The 19,908-nt window shown below is 43.3% G+C and overlaps 1 protein-coding gene across 1 annotated transcript; it reads right to left on the bottom strand.

Annotated features, from left to right (window-relative positions):
* Positions 1-7,169: 7,169 nt before the first annotated feature.
* LOC147611375 (serine/threonine-protein kinase UCN-like) lies at positions 7,170-18,422 on the bottom strand. The gene is made up of 2 exons (XM_086784443.1): positions 17,903-18,422; positions 7,170-8,341 (listed from the first exon to the last, which is right to left on the bottom strand). Exons 1-2 carry the CDS (start codon positions 18,247-18,249, stop codon positions 7,258-7,260), a joined length of 1,431 nt encoding a protein of 476 aa, XP_086640569.1. The 5' UTR covers positions 18,250-18,422; the 3' UTR covers positions 7,170-7,257.
* Positions 18,423-19,908: the final 1,486 nt, after the last annotated feature.

Raw genomic sequence — 19,908 nt, 5'->3', positions numbered from 1 at the left:
GTGACCTACACCCTTGTTGTCTACTCCATGTAATGATCAAGAATTATGAGCATCATAAAGATAATTTAGCATATGGGGTGGCCGCCAAAACAAAGCTAAAGAAAAGCTGCTTCTATTTATTTTCTCTCGAATGTTAGGGTTCTAACCCTTTTCAACGCCTTGGTCTAGGGTTTTTAACCCTTTTCTTCATTTTCCACTACATTTTCCATAGCTCCTTTCACATTAGTCCCCTTGGATCCCTTTTACCCAGTCACACTTGAGCTTGTACACCAAATTGGGCATTTAACATTTACCACACATCCTTACACATGCCTCCTATGTGGTGAGGGTATTCACATGCGATGATGGGGCTTGTTTACACACCTTGAGCCACAAGGAGGTTGTTCGTGTGCCGTCGGATAGATTTGGTGCATTTGGGGGGGTGTTGTCACATACATTTCACGCTTTGGGTTTTGTGGAGCATGTTCACATGTGCTTCACACATGAGGTGATTTAGTGTTGATTTGAGAACCTTGGGGGTTGTTCACATGCATTGGGATTTGTTAGTGATTATTCACATGCATTGGGCTTTATTAGTGATTGTTCACATGTGTCACACGTATCAGTGTGTCATTTGAGCTTATTCACACATGGTGTGAGTTATTTGTCTTTACTATTCCTTTGTTCACATGTCATAGCGTACTTTGGGCTTATTCATACACTTTGGGTTTTATAGACTTTGTTCACACGCTTGGAGTTGTGTTGTTGAGTGGTGTTCACAAGCAGCTATGGGTGTTTCTTACTATTTTTATCCTTCTTATGATCGACACACCACACATCATCTTCGTCATCGATATTACTATGATAGCATCTCAGATCATGATGTTAGGAGGGTCGCACATGGCATTGTCTTCATGGCTCTACGCTCGTTATCACGAGTTTCCACTTTGTTTCAAGGAGCACATCTCATTTGCGACATTCGCACATACCTTCAGCACATCAAGGCTTAGACCTCTAGATCCCGACTCATCAACTTCTCGTTATTACGAGGTGGCATATTCATGTCATGGCTAGTTGTTTGAGCTTGAGAGTTTGGTGCCTAGCCATCAGAGAAATTTGTTCAACGAGGGGGAGATTCATGCCAGATGGTCCAGATCGTTCGTACACGGTGACTTCTTTGCTCTATTGCTTGGCTACTTTGACACGGAGGGTTCGGCATTGTTCTCATGGGAGGATTCTTTCTTTGGCCACTTATACGAGTGTCCCACACTCTTGAGCTACCATGATTATGTTCCTGGGGATGCAGTTGACACCGACACATATTGAGATCATGATGATGATGTATTATATCACACACACACACATATGATTACAGTGATACACGTGCACATCATGACACATACACACATGATAATAGTGATACATGTGCACATGATGACATACACATACATCATCATGATGATGATGGTGATGTATGTAGCAGTGATATGTGTGATCTAGATCATGAGGACATGAACTTGGAGGTAGGCATGGCAACGAGCACATGAGCATTACGAGCATCATAGAGCAACCTAGCTCTATTCCTAGTGATCATGGGGATACATTACATGACCATTGTGATGCATCCACCAATGATCTTATGGGCATTTGATCAGTCATCATGATCATTCGGTTAGTCATACATTCCTAGCTACACATGGGGATGACACTTCACATGTTGATGAGCACATCATAGACCATGAGGAGCATAGACCCAAGGCATTTGATTAGTCATCATGATCATTCTCTTAGTCATACATTCCTAGTTACGCATGGGGATGACACTTCACATGTTGATGAGCACATCATACACCATGAGGAGAATAGACCTAAGGTTCTAGTATTAGATGTAATGTGATACCTGTTTAGAGTTGTCACATGTGGAGAGATTTTGGATAGATCACTACTCCTAGTTTTCAAAGCATTCTTGGCAGCATTCATGTGGATCAAGTTGTTGTGATTGAGTAGTCAGGGATAGTGCATGAGAGTAGTGATGAGTTCGTGGAGGTGAGACGACATCGTAGGAGTATGCATAATCGATCATATTTTTAGCATATCCTATGATATCGACCTCGAGAGATTTACATTTCATCTAGATATTTTCTTAGATCCAGTGATGTTGTTGGAGGTTGATTTATCATGGGATTTAGGTCATATAGGGACACCATTGATGGAGATTACCTTTGTGGATGACCTTAGTGGCCTTGGAGATTCCATTGATAGTGAGTTGATTGATACCACTTATCTCTCTTGTGTAGACACTTTGTCTATGCTTAGTGATGGTGATCTTTATGGTGATCCACCTTTGTCTTAGAGGGACACACACATATAGAGTGTCTTTCACATGGAGATATTGTGCATGGGTTGGATCACACTCATATATACATTGATTTGGTGGATCATGCCTTCGACTTTTCAAGTGGTGCCACATGAGATGATGGCATGGGTTCACATTTGACTCTACATGAGGCCAACCTCGAGCTATGTTCATTTGGCTCCCACGGGTGTCGATAAGAGCCTATGTTCTTTAGAGCCAAGACATTTTCCTTTGGATGCATTCTTTGCCACTTGAGGAGCACAGTTTTTAGATATGTGGCTCAACTTTTAGATGCACCTACGACATATCTCAGTCTTGGCCTACACACGATGGTTCTTTGGCGCCATGACCGTTTGACATTCTAGCCGGGAGTTTCAAGCTTCTTTGGTTGATACCTTTCATGCCAAATTCACACTGTGGTCATGAGGATAGGCTTATGAATTTTCCTTTCAACCCTGGAGCTACTATTTCTTTGGAGTTGAGCTTTTCTTTTAATAGAGGAGCTATGATTTCTTCGACGTTGGAGTTGAGTTTTCCTTTCGACCTAGGAGCTACTACCATTTCAGATTTGGTAGTTCAGGGTGGTGTATACCATACATATCCTTTTGATCTTGGAGGATACTCGACTAGCTTCGTCATTAACAGTGGTTCCTTATCCTCTCCACTTGCACTAGATTATCATGGGACCATTGCCTTGGATTTTGCATGCCTCGAATTTCCTTTCGATCCAGGCAATTGCCTAGATAGCCTCATCATTGACGACGGGAACCCTTCATCCTTTCCACCTAACCCTAGGGGTCATATGATTCATGTATGGGTTTTCTACTACATCGACATTCAGCCATGGATGTGATTTTTGGCTTTTGTACATAGCCACTTATATATGTTTTCTTTGTGCACGACCACCCTTTGATTTTGAGGATAAAATCATTATAGGAGGGGATGGTTTGTAATAAAGTGCACATGCACATGGGGAATGGGGCCTGGGCTTAGGGTTATTTATTGTTTACTTTTGGGACCTTGGGCTATATTAGTCATAGGGCTCATGGGCATTATACCTTTTTGATACCTCTATTATGATAAGACATCTTGACTTATTGGAGCTTATGCCCAATCTTTCATGGTGAGCTTCTCCCATATGAGATCTAGGATGGTGACCTACACCCTTGTTATCTACTCCATCTAATGAGTGGACCTCTTTCTTGCATTATCCAACTTTCTTCAAGAAATATCATTGGTGCATTTTTGGTGTTTGTAGTAGTTATAGTATTTTCAAGAGAAATATCTACGAAATGGCCAATATAATTATTTATAACATGCGTTCATGCTCACAAAAGGCACTTTATAAACCCTTAAAATCAACCAAGCTTATTCAAGGGAAGATTGTGAGGTTGGCAACTCAAATGGACCAACATTTGCTAAGAGCCATTTCTATTTGGAAGCAAAACTCCTAGAACATGCATCATATGCTCGCAAAGTTCTTGGTCACACTCGTGGAGTAGAACTAGTCACTCTTACTAGCATGACCAACTCTACTCCAAGAGCTCTCTTTGTGGAAAATTATGCTTACCAAGGAATTATGTGCCTTCCTAGTACCATTATTACATTTCTGGAACTTCTACAAGTAACTAGGGTCCTATAATGTGATCCTAGGGTGCGAAAAGCCAAAATGTTCCATTGGCCTCCTAGCTAGCCTTTCCATGTGGTTTAGACACCTAAACCATTGGCATGCTTTGCCTTCAAGACAAAGTCTAAATGAGCAGATCTTGGTGGAATCATCAATCCTTTTCATGGCCTTGCAAATTTAATCGAAGTTCTCTAGATACCAAATGGGATCTCTAGTTCCATCACATTTGGTTATCATCCTTGAGATGTGGATTGGCTTTGTTTTGCCCAACTCTAAGCCTCTAGGTATTATGTTTTTCACAATCCCCCTACCCATTTCTAACGCCATCTTAACATGCCTTTTGCATTTTCACATGGTCGATGTAAGAAGGTGGTTGCATGAAACCTTCTATTTTAGGGTACAAGATCACTTCCCCTATGGGGTTGGTTTGTGCGGTTTACAATGGCACTTGTCCTTCACCAGCATGGCTTCTTGGTTTAATGTTCCTCATCTAGGTAGTCCATTGTTCCTCCGCTCACGATTGCGTTTAGTTGGTTCATCTCATCCCAAAGTTCCGCACTTGAGGTGAATCCAAAGACTTTTTTCCTTCTTAAACAGAGGGGATTCTCTATTGATTGATGCTGGTCATTTTGCAAGGACTAAAGGCTAGGTAAGTTTAAGAAAGTGTAGCGTGATACACTATTGTCAATTGTATTGTTTTTTTAACAATTAGTCCAAATCAAGTTCGCAACAAGGGTTTCACTGTGGCGAAACGGATTTGTAGTACTTCCTGAAGTAGGTCTGAACTGATTCCAAACATGTCTGCTTTGCTCAAGCTACAAAAAAAACGTTTTTCTTTTTATAACATACAAAATATATATTTTTCTCGATTTTGATTTTTTTGAACCCTTTTTTGCTAGACTGACGTCTTTAGGTTCACGCCTCTCAATTCACGTGCTAGGATTACGTTTGCAGGTTTACTTGTCCAGGCTCACATCTTCAAGCTCACGTCTCCAGGGAGACGTCTCCGAGATCATGTCTCTCGGCTCATATCTCTAGGCTCATGTGTCTTGATTCATACATATTGGCTTACGTCTGTAGGCTCACACCTTTTTTGTATGAACTAAGCTCACATACTTTATTTTAACGCAATAGGCCTACCTAGGACACATAATTTTATACACTAGGCTTATGATAGAATTGGTTTATAATTATTTGGGTAATAATTGTACTTTAATTTTGTTATAATTACAAAGAACAAGAATATTCTTTCTAAATTATAACTAGTACATATTGTATGAGAAGAAAATCCTTAAAGAATGTGAGTAGATATATCCTTACAAGTCTTTAAGATAATAAAAATTCGTTGGTATAATATTAGGTATACCTTCTACCTATAAAACTAACATCTGGTTGACTCACGTGTCCAAAGACAAGGCTCACGTGCCCATACTCATGATTGAAGACTCCGAACTCATGGCTTATGTCTCGACGACTCATGTGTGTTGACTTGTATGTTTAACTCTCGTCTTTTTTCATGAGACTCTGGGATTACATCTTTTAACCCAAGAGCTCGTTTGGCCTAGTTTTTGGGCTTTTTTTCAAATTTTTTGGACTTGATGGAGAGTGATTAAGGATCCTAATTTTAGTTAATAATGATAATGCAAGTGTTTAAGTGTTTTTTGATTTGACAAATCCGCAAACAATAATCCTTAAAAAAGTCCTTTGAAGTTCTCCTTTTTCTTGCGTCACAAGAGGAAGCTTTCACATAAATTTTTGTTTGAAGTTTTGAAAGTTTTTTTTTTTCTAACTTGACACAAAAGAATGGATTTAATAAGCTTTTGGTTTTAGCACATGAGAGAAAACTTTTATAAGCTTTAGTTTAAAGCTTATAGCTTTTAGAAAGCTTAGCATAAAACTAAGACTTACCTTTAAGCCTAGCTATAAGCTAGCTAAGCTATAGCTTTTTAGTTGATTTTGTATGCTTTTAAGCTACCAATTCCAACAATGCATGAAAATTCTGAAATACATGAACAAAAATCAACTATTCCACTCTAATCCATACTTATTAGAGCTTAATGCTTATACTTTCAGAGTGGATTCCACTTCTATTCAAAGTGTGATCTCCTAATCAACACCAGGCGATATTGGTGGGTGTCAGATGAACACAACTAAGCCCTAGGCTACTCCTCGAGATAGCATTGCCAAATATATTCAAGCCAAGTGCTTGCCTTAGCCTTGACAAAGTATGTGTTGCCTTAAGAGCCACAATTGTAACTTCTTGATGTGGGTGCGCTACATCGTCCATCACATTCTCACTCCACTGTCACACCAGAATGCTCCTTGCCAATGGAACAAAGAAAGAGTTCTCTATATGCCTAGATGGAGGCTAGGGCCATTCACCTTTCATTTGGATCAATATATAAGATTGGGCACAAATTTTGTGAAATTAAAAAAATAAGAAATAAGGGTTGGGACTCTTGCACCATGATGCCCCAAAGGGATGTGAGTTTAAACCTCAACATCGAGAATTTACAATATACAACTCACCAAAACAAGAGAATATTTTCTCTAGAAAAGTCCAACTTTGTTGACTACACACAAACACGTGTTTTTCTAATTGCTGTTCTAAAATGAAAACCTTAAAACCTCCTTATATGAAGGCAAGCCAAAAAATAAGAAGCCAGCAAGTTATCTCAAGAGGATCTCTTTGCCTCAGGTAAATGGGAGCAATCTGTGCAAGAGAGGTGATGCTTTTTAAGTGTGTATAAACCCAAAACATATCTTCATGCTCTTGGTTAAGGAACATTTGAGGACCATGCAAAGTCAAGGATTGATCTTGCCATTACGGATCCCTTTTCTAGTGTCTTCTTAGCAAAGCCTTAAACACCTCCAAGCTACAAGAAATAAACAGCCCCTGGGATCAAATGACCTTCACAGAAAGCCCCTCTTCCTATGATCAAATATTCTGAACACCCTGACCAGCTACATTTGAAGCATGTGTATCACATGCTCAATTCAAATTTTTAAGTGTGTGACTCAAAAAAGCTTATTTTTTCCAGTTTGGCATCCTATGTCTATGCCATGGGACATGAGCTAACCACTTGGGCAAGAGCCCGCCGATACAAAAAAAAAAAAAGAGCCTTAACATAGCACTCAGATTGCAAGCAAAAACACCACTAGAATTCAAGAAAATACTCAGTAAAAACCCACACAAGGACAAGAAAGAACACGGCAAAACCTGTCTCTATCGAAAAGAACAAAGTTAGCATTTCAAGAGAGGACCTTAACCCCTGGTAAAAGGTGGTCTCTCTCATCAAGACAAAGCTTTTATGGGTATTTCAACCCTCTTCAATGGAGGATCTGCCTTCTCTGCAACTCTGCCTTTCATATCAGCATCATTGCCCTCACTTAAGGGTTTGGGATTTACTACATTCTCTACATGTTTGCTATTCTTCAATATAGAATTGGTTGAGTTCTGAGAGTTTTCCTTTTCATCATTTTCCGAAGTCTCATGGTTGACTTCATTCCTGGCACTACCATTAACTTTACAAGAATGATGGTGCTCAGAGGGGAAACGGGCATTTATAAGGCATTCCCGGTGTTCTTTACTGTCCACTTGTACCTGTGAAACTGGAGGGGGAACAAAAGGTGGCCTGGCAACCTCCTCCAAGTGCTTCCATGCAGTTCCTTTGAAATACAAGTGTCTCTTTATCTCTCCTGCATCATGGGAAGAGCCCAACCTTGACTCTGGATCTTTTACAAGCAGCTTCTTTATCAAGTCATTGAGGGGAGATTGAGAGGTAAACTCAGGCTCTCTGCATAGAATGTTATAGAAAGTTTCCTTTCTATTGGGACCTTTGAAGGGGGTCTTTCCATAGACCATCTCAAAGAGAAAGATGCCTAATGTCCACCAATCTACTGAAAACCCATGTCCCTTTCCCCACAAAACCTCAGGTGCAACATACTCTTCTGTGCCTACAAACGAATGGGACCGGGAGATTGATGCCCGACACCCATTTTTTGCCTTCGACGGCACCTTTCTTGGCCAAGTGTAGAAAGGGAAATGAAATTTTTGAGCCTTTGCTGCTTGTTGAACAGAGACAGAACCTTCAGTTTGTCCGCTTCCATGTGACAGCTCGGGGCTGTTTTCTTCTTTCTTTATATTTGTCCTCGCAACTGACTTTGGACTGAAGCATGAGAATATGGTGCCAAACGACCTCTTTTTTGTGGGCAAGTCTCCTGGTTTCCTTTCGACCACCACCAATGAAAGGTCAAAGTCTGTGAGCATGATATGTCCATTGCTCTGGATCAAAATGTTTTCGGGTTTCAAATCTCTGTAGATGATTCCCTGCTGATGAAGGTATTCCAATGCTACTACTACTTCTGCTGCATAGAACCTGCAGATAAGCAAAAATATGAAGTGTCCCAATCACCTTTGAATCAGACCACAAGAAGTTGAAAAAGGAAAGACTATCAAGAGATGTAGAAGTGTTTACATTAGCTACGATGGATGCAAGCTTGGCATAAAATTGCTATTCTATGGGAGATGTTTTTATCAAAGTCTAAATCACCTCACTCCTCCAAATTTTTCCAAACAATAGTGTTAGCTAAGAAAGAGCAGGACGCAAGAAAAAATCTACTTTTTGTTCTTTTCAAAGAGGAGAATGAATACTCTTCCCACACCCCCCCCAACCCCAACCCCCCCCCCCCCCCCCCCCCCCCCCCCCCCCCCTCCCCCCAGCCCCTCTCTCTCTCTCTCTCATGATGCCTTCCACAAACAAAAAATACAATCAAAATTTGAATACAAAAGTTGGATTTGCATCAGCATGGAGCTGGAAAGGTGAAGCACAAATGTACAGAGTATGCACATCATAGAATATGCCGGAAATAGAGACTAACAAACACATAGTCCTTTACTCTGAACACAGTTGCTTCAGTGCTCGACCATTGAAACAATGTGCTTGAACATGGCTCAGATCCATTGTGAAATCTTACAAGCCACACACGTGCGCCACATGGCTGGTGCACACTGCACAACATTATGTGTATCACATTCACAAGCTTTTGTATTGCTGCAAAGGGGGGCCTGCTTTGCTGCTGGTTCCCTCTGATCGTGGCCACTGGAGCTGGCTTGCAAAATTGAAGGAGGAGAATCAGCATGGTAAAGATGGAGAATGAGCAGGTTGGGAGCCCTTTCAATAGGCCCCCCTGCAGGTTCTCATGTTGAGAAGGCGAGAGTGCAATGCCTCTCGGAGTGACCAGGCGGAGAGTGAGTCCCGCCTCTTAGAATAGACAATGTAGACTATGAAGAGAGGAGACTAAGACTAAGACTAAGAATAAACAATGTGCATATTAGACAAATAACATAGAATACATACACATACAAATTGCAATATAAACTACGACATGTTACGGCAACATAATACGACCCAATGTCTAAGTATACAATCACATACAATTAAAACAACACATTACGACAACCGAGCAATACAACCCAATGTCGAAGTTTACATGCACATAAAATATGAACTAGAATGACACATTATGGCCAAGCAATACAACCCAATGTCAAACCCTAACACACTATATATAAAGCCCTGGAGACAACCCAAACAATCCAGGACAGCCAAAGGGAGCCTAAGCAAAGGTGAAGCTTGAAGGTCAAGAACATTGTGTGGTTGGTTTTAAGACACCAATTGCACTCCCATTTTTGGTGTGACTCTCGTCCCTCAAAAGATGGTTTGTTTATAGCCTCCGGAAGCGACCGGGGACGTCTCCCACACAAAGTGGATGGTACTGGTGTGGTCCGGGAAAATCCTAACCACTCCCACTATGGTGAATTCCGACGACGATGAGAGAGAACCAAATCCTGGTAGAAATTGTTTCCTCGACAGTGACTGCTTCCGAAAGCCAGGTCATCACTAATGACACAAAGGCCATGTTCCGAGAATTTATGCGCGTCGTTACACGACAAGGGAAATAGATGTGTCACATGCACTCTGCACTCAGTGCATGGTGACAAGATGGCTCATCATCAGAAGTGCAGCAGTTGTACAGTTTTAGAACCCAATAGGATGATAACTGTCGTACACCATGACCCCATTGTACATCCTCAGTCCAGGATAAGTCAGGCACGAGCTACGTAGGTCATTCCTCAGCCTTAGCGGGTCAGTCAGTCAGTCAAGTCCCTTAACCCACTCGGAGAGAATCATTTATGCATGTAGAGTTAGTAGAAGCCTTAGGGTTTGCATCAGAAAGCACTCTGCATCCTGCATAATATACATTCATATGCCTGTACATCATTTAGAACATCCCAGAAGTCTTAGGAAATTTACTAGGATTTATCTGGTATTTTTCCCATATTTTATAGTATTTATTTAGCATTATTTGCATTATTTGTCATTTATAAATATAAACTTTATTAAATGACCAGCCAACTTGACCAACCTCCAGTTAGTATAAATAGGCTTGCATAGGGCTTAGTTTCTCATTCAGTCTTCAGTGTGCTAGCTTTCCTCCTCAACCCTAGGAGTACCCTTGCCTTTAGTCCTAGACTAATCTAGCCCTTGGAGCTTATGCGCTTGCTTCTCCAGCCCCTTGAGAACCTGCGTTTGCTTCAGTCAGCCCTAGCAGTCCAACGCAGCAGTACAGCAGTCTTTGTACTTCAATGCAGCAGTCCCACAGATTCAGCAGTTCAACGCAGCAGTCCCAGCAGCCATCTTTACCCTAAACGCAGCAGTTCAGGTTCAGCCCATCTGTACAGTCCATAGGCGCCTGTATACAGCACCCTGCCAAGCCCCAATTCAGCAAGTACCCTCTGCGTTTGAGCATAGATAACAGCCAGCAGGTATTCAGCCCAGTTCAGTCCTGCGTTTCAGTCCTGCAGCCCTGCGTTTCAGTCCAGCATCAGTCCTACATCAGTATCCAGCCTTCTATGCATCATCCATACATGCAGCAGTCATCTGGTGAAGGTAACACAACATTCATAAGCATTTACAGCATTCTAACATAGCGTAGAGCAGTCCACCATCTTCTTTTCTCAGCCTCAGGTGTGCAGCCCTTCCTCATGCCCTTGGGAAGAGTGCATAGGCTCGAGACCAGTTCATCGAGGTGTTTCTACAGCCGTGTACAGTTCAGCCAATCTCCGATCCTCCGAGATCTTGCGTTTGGCTTATCTACAGTCCACAGTCATTCTCTCTAAAGAAATAAAGCAAATACTATCTCGTTATCGGGATAGGGGGCCCTTCAGTGGGTAATTCAGGACCCAATCTGGTGTACAGTTCTCATTTATCTCTCTCTCATCTCTTTAAAGTTTGAAGTATTAAAGTGGATTGCTAAACTCACGAAACTCAGGATACAGAAGACTGTGTGAGCATTTGTGTGACAGGATCTTCCAATACAAAGACTTCCGATGCATATCACATTGGTATCAGATTCAGATTGTCCACACACATCGTATCCTAGTGTGGGGGCATCCTTGGATGGTTAGATTGCGTTCCGGTACGACCACCGACTTTAGCATCATGTCTACAGAAGAGAGTACTCATCAGCCGGAAGACGTCTCCCCCAAAGGAGACCATGTTCTTCCGCCTACAGCAGACACCATAGCTCTTCTTAGAGCTCAAAACCAGCTGCTCATGGAGCATCTCCAACTCTTGGAGGCAGCAGAGCAGCACGTCCTTCTCCACCTCCAACAGCACCCGACTACATCTCCCTCTTCTTTCAGATGGAACAACAAAGGAGAGAGGACGAGGCCCGAAGGAAAAGAGAAAAAGCAGAAAGACGGGACTATGAGGAAGCCCAACGCAGGATCGACGAAGACCGGCGTCGGGCTGAACTCGCCGCTCGAGAACACCAACGTGAGCTTGATCGAGAACGTATGTTACTCGAGCACCAACGGGAAAAGGAGGCCATACACTTGAGGTATCAACAGCTCTCCTCAGTCTCCCCAGTCATAGGTGTCACCAGCCAGCAGTCCGCAACAGCATCAACCACCATCAATCGCAGTCAACCAAACTTCAGTAAGTATGATGGTAAGTGTGATCATTCATCAGTTAATCAATTTATTCATCAGTTTAATGCTCATTTTCCTTTAGCTAGGATCACAGACCCACGAGACAAAGTCCACTTAGCGGCTCCCCATCGCAATGGTGAGGCAGTCACTTGGTGGCAGCATTGGTCTAGTATTCATACAGACCAGGCCACAGGTGTCATAGCCTTTGACTGAAACATCTTTGTCCATGACCTGAAGACCAAATATCTCCCGCCCCAGTACATGACCGGTCTGAAAGACGAGTTCTATGGACTCAGACAGAACGGATCCCCAGTGCTTCAGTTTTCCGGTAAGGTTATTACTTTAGCACAGCAATTAGGGTTATCTGAGCAGGCTAAGATGGAGCAATTTATTCGTGGATTGGACTCTAACATTCGGTTCACAGTTCATAACTTTGAACCAAGTACATATGACCGGGCTCTGACTCTCGCTCAGAATGAAGAAATGAAGCTTAACGGGGGCAAGCCCAAGCAGTCATCTCAGTCCAGTACCAAACCCCAGCAGCAGCAATTAGCTACACAGACAGGGAAAGGTAACGCGTCTTCTAAAGATGCTAAGAAGGACAGCAGTAATAGCTCCAGTTCAGGGAGTAAGAAGGATAAAGAACCTAAGAAAACCCCTGATGAAAAGGCTAAAGCAGGCAATACTGGAGGTTATCTTCCTCCAGAGGAGCAAAGGAAGTACCAGTCAGAAAATAGATGTTTTTTCTGTCATATTATAGGGCATGGTAAGAAGGATTGCCACAAATGGCAAGCGGCACAAGCCGCCAAAGCTCCTTCTGCCACAGTTGCCACAACCTCCCCAACTCCTCCAGCCCCGCCTCCTACCTCAAATGCAGTTCAACATTTACCTTCCATGCATCCTATGCCATCCGTGGTATTTGATGCTAAGCAGGAGGGTGAGAGCGATGCTGCTCAGAAGAGCCTCATCCGAGCTTATGGCTCTGCCCAGGGCCGCCAGTTTGTAGTCCTTTTCGATATGGGTAGTTCTGAAGACGCCATCTCTCCCCAGTTGGCTAATAAATTGAACTGCACATTAGTCCCATATCATCTGGATGTGGACGGGTTTACACCTGGTCTTCAGACCCACATTTCCCAGAAGGCACAGCAATTTGCCTTTGAAGTTCAGAAGGCCTCATTTCAACGAGATTTCATCGTCTCACCTCTTTTGGGATGTGACATGATCTTAGGAATTCAGTGGTTCCGTCAGTATGAGGTGCAGGACTTGGAGTGGAGGCTGGTTCCTTGTGAGCCCCAGTCTGCGAAGAGTCAGCCAGGGTTCCACGTGGACATATCTGTACAAACAAGTGCAGGACTTGGAGTGGAGGTTGGTTCCTTGTGAGCCCCAGTCTGCGAAGAGTCAGCCAGGGTTCCACGTAAGTGTCCAAGGTCAAGTGTACAACTCCCGTACATGGTCTTGGTCAGGTGTGCAGGTCCCACACATGAAGCAGTGCCGGTCCGTATTGTGAGTCACCCTATGGAAAGATGACAAGTGTTCTGGGTGTTCGTCTTGTAGTAGCCCCAGTACCCTTGCCTATGAAGGGAGGCCACCCTAAGGGCCAAGGAGGCCCATTGCCAAGCCCAACAGCCACATGATGGCTGGGCATGCTGTCAGCCAAGCCTGGGGCGCCTAGGCAACAAGGCGGCCAGGCCTAGAAGGGCTAGGGGGAAAGTCATCCAGCCCAAAGGCCTTGGCCAGCCTGTCAGCCAGCCCAACGGCCTGGGCAGCCAGTCCAGCAAGGCGGCCAGCCTAGGCAGCCTGGACAGCTTACCCAAGGCAACCAGCATAATGGGCAAGAAGGCGCACATTTAAATGGCAAAACAGGTCGTGGAGGGATTTATCCAGCAGGCCAACCCCTATAAGCATCCACCAACCAGCACATATGAAGACTATATAAGCATAGGCTAGGAAGTCTTCTAGGCATCTCATAATTCACAAAGTGCTGAAGAACTCCAAGGGCTAGGACAGCCAAAGGGAGCCTCAGCAAAGCTGATTCTACAAGTTAGATTTTTGTTCTTCTTCGTTTCCCCAACATTTTACTTCCAGTCTGGCTTTGCTGTCCCTGTGGAAAATAGATCCAACATAACAGTTCTCTAGATGTGTTGAAGACTTGCCTCAACTTCCAAAGGGTCCTAGCATCTGTCATTGTAGATCCTTAGAACAGCAACAATTTTGACTAGAAAGAAAGAAAGAAAGGAAATTGTATTGGTGTCTTTTTAAAAGATCCAATTGGTCTATGAGACCAAACGTAGTACAATAAATACATGAAGTTTTTTTTAAGTCCCTATCTATATCATCATCACAGTGATCATGTGGCTACATGTGAGATTACAAAACGAGAGTTATCAAATACAAGGTGGGACTCTTGTATGTGTAGGGATAGTAGCGGTAGGGATCCTCCTCATTTATTGATAATATCCAAAATAGGTGAATCCATGACTACCATGTGACTGTATGAAAACAGAAACTTCTATTATTCCTCAAATGAGTGGGGAGCACCCTTTTTATACATTTCCATGGCACCAAGGCACTTTAGAATCCCTTTGCATATGGGACAACTCACTCTCTCACACACAGACACATCTTCTCTCTTCTCCCACCTTAAACTGTGAGTTGACACAAGATGATCACGGGAAATCTATCCTTCTACAGTTCCTCGAATTCACCAACCCGGTGAATGAACATGAAAATAATGCATAACTTACTCACACAAGTATGTCCACCTATGCTTCCACTAATCTAGTACAAAGATAACCATTATCAACCTCAGAAGCATGAGAAAGCATCTTAACCTAAGTAGAGTCATGCATGCGTACTCATGTTACCAAGCCATCTTTTCCATAATTCACCTAGGGAATGCACCAAAGGGTGGGTCGAACCCTCCACCCACTTGGCTCCTAACCTGCACCTCGTGGCTCCTACAACCTTGAAATCCCATCCACATAACCCCGTAACCTTATATACATGAATGAAATGCTGCATAAATGTAGGCATGAAAACTCACCCACAAGAGGCAAATTATATTGCTGGAAGGAGCACAAAATAGGATAACCATGATGAAAGAGATGATTATTTTGAAGGCTCTAATGCAGAGCTTGCCTTTGCATTAGAGAAAAGGTGAAAGATCTCAACAGATCTTGCACTTGCCGGCATCCCAATGTTTGCTTGACACCCACGGAACCAGTTGTGTATCACCATAAAAATGTTACACGTGGTCTGCTGAAAAAGACAAGCAAAGGTGAAAATCTCCAACTGATCTTGCATTTGCTGGCATCCCAATGTTTGCTTGACACCCACGGAACCAGTTGTGTAAGAATCAACATAAGAATGTAACACGTGGTCTTCTGAAAAAGACAAAGCACCATCATGAGGGTAGAGATGCCGCTGAGGTACACAGCAGCAGTAGTGGCATTAGCATGTAGTGCATTGCTAGATTTAATGATGTCAGCCATCGTAGCTTGATCAAGGTCAATGCCCTAGCTACCCCTAGATCCATGGACAATTCAAGTGTATTGAGAACTCCCATTTGGTACTGCTGTTGAGCCAGAAGTAGCTACAGGAATGCTTTGTTACATGCGCAGAAGCTTTGTGTCACATGCATGCCCGTGCCATGGCTAATCTTCAGCATGAATTGGCTTAATCCCTGATTAGTGCAGTAGTTAGGACAGTATCATCATTAACATCATCAGTAGCAAAGCATCAGAATCATCACCATCAGGATCATTATCATCAGCATCAGAACCATCATCATATCAGCCTCATCATCAGGTTAAGCATCATCATCATCCACATGGGATGCATGAAGAGGATGTTGGCTGACAGCAGCATGGTGTCGGCTGGCAGCAGCCTTGTGCATGCAGGCAGCCAGGGTCTCAGCAGAAGTGGACAGCCCAGTCAACACACGCAGCCAACAGAATATTATTTCAAGCATTATTTGTGCATTTATGCTGGCCGACTGCTGTTCAATGCTCATATATAAGCATAATTGCAAATTCATTCAGTTCATAAAATCATTCACTCATTCCATAAGTAGTAGAACATATGTAAAAGGGGCCTACGTCACCCCTATGGGGCTGACCATAGCCCTACATTCATGTACACGCATCAAGTCACCTTTTTGTGCCATAGTAATACAAGAAAACCTGACAGCTAATCTCTCTCTTCTTCTCTCTCCTCTATGTCTTAATCATGTGTTAATTAGCATCAATGTTCTTAATCAAGCTTAGGGCTGTGGATCGGTACAGCGAGGCTTCCGCGTATGCTACACTCTGTATCTTCTTTCAGCCCTATACACCTTTCATAAAGTACAAAAGGGTACATGTTCCTGGCAGCCATAGGAATTCCCCAAAACCTAATCTATGACCAAAAGAGTTCTTGGCTGAGCCTTTATATAGGCATTGGGACACCAACTAATGCTGGTTGACTGCTATAAAATCCATAAATACTGCCGACCAGCCCAGAATGGCTTGCACACTTGGGCAACCAAGTCCTGATCAATGGGGATCCCTTCCAGTGTCCTCTTGTGCCCTTCTCATGCCCTAAATGGTCTGTTTATCTGCTGCCCTTCAAGGATTAGGATGTCCATGTGCATGCACATGACATCCCCTTTTGCTAAACTTGATGACGGGATTCCAACTTCTCACCCTAGATGACTGTCATCATCCCTTGTCTCCACATATGGTCTCCCTTCCTAGCAACCTTTTCACTAAAAACCTTGCCTTCGGTCTCTGATTCCACTCCAAAATCTAGTGTAGATATGTGCATCTGTTCCACTTGTCCCTTGGCCCTTCATGCCTTGTCCCTGAACACTTTCTTTGGTCTTCTTTTCCTAAGTATTGAGTCTAGCATCCTCACTCCATCCCTTGGATGATCATCATCCCTTGGAACTGTTTTCTTTAAGGCCTTTCTTGGTATGCCCCAAGTGGCATCCGACTCACGGGGCTACCATTCCCTTGGGTCTTGTGGAACACCACCAACCACCAACCACCTAGGAACTAGCTTTCATGTCTTGTGTTGCTCTCCTTGGACTATGCACCTTCATCTTGGACACCATCAGTGCGTAGCATTGTCGAACCTCATGCTGATACAATGTTGCCTGGTCACCACACCACCAAAAGATCAAGACACGGGCGATGGTTTCATCCATGTGCAATGCAATAAGGGTGGGTGGGACATGGGCAACAACAATATCATTGTAGCAAAGAAGAAAGGAGATACCATCCCTATTGTTTTTTTTTCCAAAGTTTTTTTTTTAAGAAAAAAAAGTGATGTGGCGTTGGTGATGTGGCATTGACACGTGGCAAGATAGCAACATAGGGCAGCCTTACAGGCTTGGAATGATGCGACTAGCTTTTGGAAAGCAAAAGATTAAAAACTTTTTAAAATTTAAAAAAAGGAAGACTTTTATTATTAAAAAGATGCTTTTTGGGCCATAAGTGAGTTATAAAGGATAAAATATAGCCTAATGGTAAGCTCCCTAGCGACACGTCGTGGGTTCAAAACCTTTCTTTTGCATTTTGAGACTTAGGCCAAAAAAATTCTAAGTCCAAACTCGGGAACTGGAGTAAACCAGGCAACATGGCTAGCCCGAGTTTACTGCGGGGCGGCCCGAGTTTACTTCGGGGCCCTAGTTCTTTTGTAAACTAGGGGAGGCGAAGCACGACATCACAAAAAAAACTCGGCCTGGATTCTAGACTAGGGTATAGGGAAAAAAAACTCAGCCTGTGGAGTAAACTAGGATCCCTAGTTTACTTCATGGCCGAGTTTTTTTTCGGCCGTAATCGCGCCCACCCAAAATCGGCAACTTGGGGGCCTCTTCAAGGCACCGAGGGGCATGGGGAGAGGGGCAGCGCCGTGCGGCCTTGTGTGGCGGAGCATCTAGGTTGTGTGACCAGAATTTGCATACCTGGTTATGGACTCGGAGAACTTTCTGAAACGTTGTTTCTGTCGGAGGACGTTGAGGTCTCCACCGCTGCAGAAGTCCATGACGAAGAAGACGTGCTTGTCAGACTGGAAGTGGGCATGCAGGGTGGGCAGGAAGGGGTGGGCGACCATGGACAGGACCTTCTTCTCGGTGGCCGCCCGCTTCTCGCCTTTTCGTTGGAGGACCTCCTTCTGCATCACCTTCATGGCATAGCTCTGGTTGTTCTTGCAGAGCTGCACGAGAAACACAGTGCCGATGTCGCCATGACCCAGAACTCTGATGGGCAAGAAGTCCTGTGGCGTCAGGTCCTGCAAGGGCTCAGAAGCCATGACCGCCTTCTTCTTCTTTTCAATGCTTTGCAGCCATCGCTGTTGAGGGAGGAAAGAAAAAATATAGTACTCCTAGCCGCCATCGCCCACCAGAGGGAGAGCGCGAGAGGGGGACAGGCCGTTGCGGCAGTTGGCTCTGCCCCCCCTACGAGGCTTCGCACGTGTCAACTGTCATTTCCAACGTGTCAACTTGCGGGACAATCCGAAGGGCGTGTTCACACGCCCTGTTCATGCCCAGCACCAAATTTTGAAAGGACCTTGTGTTTGGGTATGCCACCAAAGGGGCTGTCACCACGTGTCTCGCTAGTACACCCAAGGTTCCAAAAAGATAGGCTCAAGCCTTGAACGTGTTCATTTTTTATGAATCCTTCTCAAATTGATGGGAGAAGGAAAAATTCTTCCTCAAAGATTTAGTTATGATCAGATTTAAGAATGGAAAAGAAGCTTGTTCAAAATTACAATTTCCTCCATTCCATGGTGAAAAGTATTAATATAAGGCTCGATACAAAATATGATATGGGCTTCATCAAGAGAGTCATCGCAGAATAACAAAGTCATAAAGAAGGTCTTCCTCATCACCTAATTAGTACTAATGATCCTTTAATGATAGTGATTAAGACTAAAACCTAGTGATTAGCAAGACTGAGCTTGGAGGATCAAATTGAGCATGTGGAAGCAAAAGTTGAAGGGGGTTTTTACCCAAGGTTAGTTCTCTTGATGAGGATCAAAGATTTGAGTGAACAAACTAGCTCAAAAACACCAAAAACCGGTGGATTTGCGCCAGTTTGCAAACAACTGTGTTTTGTCTTCTCACGCCCGCGAACTACTTGATGAAACATATTAAAAATTTGGCTGGGAGTAGGTCATAACATTGCTAAGGCAACCCTAAAGGGGCTTGCCTTAATTCGATGCATACTCAACGAATGGTGCAAATAACCAGTCGACATGAAAACCCAGGTTGCGGGTGATTTGAGATGAAAGCAATTAATTCCTTTAGTGAGAAGGGCCGCCTTGAGGAGGAGAAGAGGTGGCTTCAAGGGTTTTGCAAATGGTTAAGAGATTAAGGAGAAATTAGCAAGTCAATGTAGGCCACAAAGAAAAGAAAGTGGATAAGGTGAAGATTAGTGACTAATTACTTGATTAGTGAAGTGTTTAAGCTAACATGAGCTAAGATTAGTGATGTGGGGATAGGGAAGGATTGATACCACGTTGAAATCCATGGTACCTTCACTAATCCAAGATTAGTGATGTGGGGATAGGGAAGGATTGATACCACGTTGAAATCCATGGTACCTTCACTAATGCAAGTGGATTAAGCTAATCATATGCTAATGATGAGTGATTACACTAAGCTAAGCTGGATGGTGGCTAATTACATCCAACGATGATGTGAATATGCAATAGACTCAAATCAATTAGGTTCCAAGATAGATTAGGTTGCACTCATAGAGAGAGAGAGAGAGAGAGACTTGAGATGTGTGCAAGTGCTTGTACTTTTTATTGCTTGGAAATAACCCCTTTTATATGGGTAGAGTACATCTTTGCTTGTTTCAACGATGATGTGAATGTGCAATAGACTCAAATCAATTAGGTTCCAAGATAGATTAGGTTGCACTCATAGAGAGAGAGAGAGAGAGAGAGAGAGAGAGACTTGAGATG

The sequence above is a fragment of the Cibotium barometz genome, chromosome 47 (assembly GCF_041138505.1).
Source record: "Cibotium barometz isolate CiBa-2024 chromosome 47, ASM4113850v1, whole genome shotgun sequence".
Lineage (NCBI taxonomy): Eukaryota > Viridiplantae > Streptophyta > Polypodiopsida > Cyatheales > Cibotiaceae > Cibotium > Cibotium barometz.
Note: the sequence above shows the minus strand (reverse complement) of the source record. Positions and strands in the feature narration are given on the sequence as shown.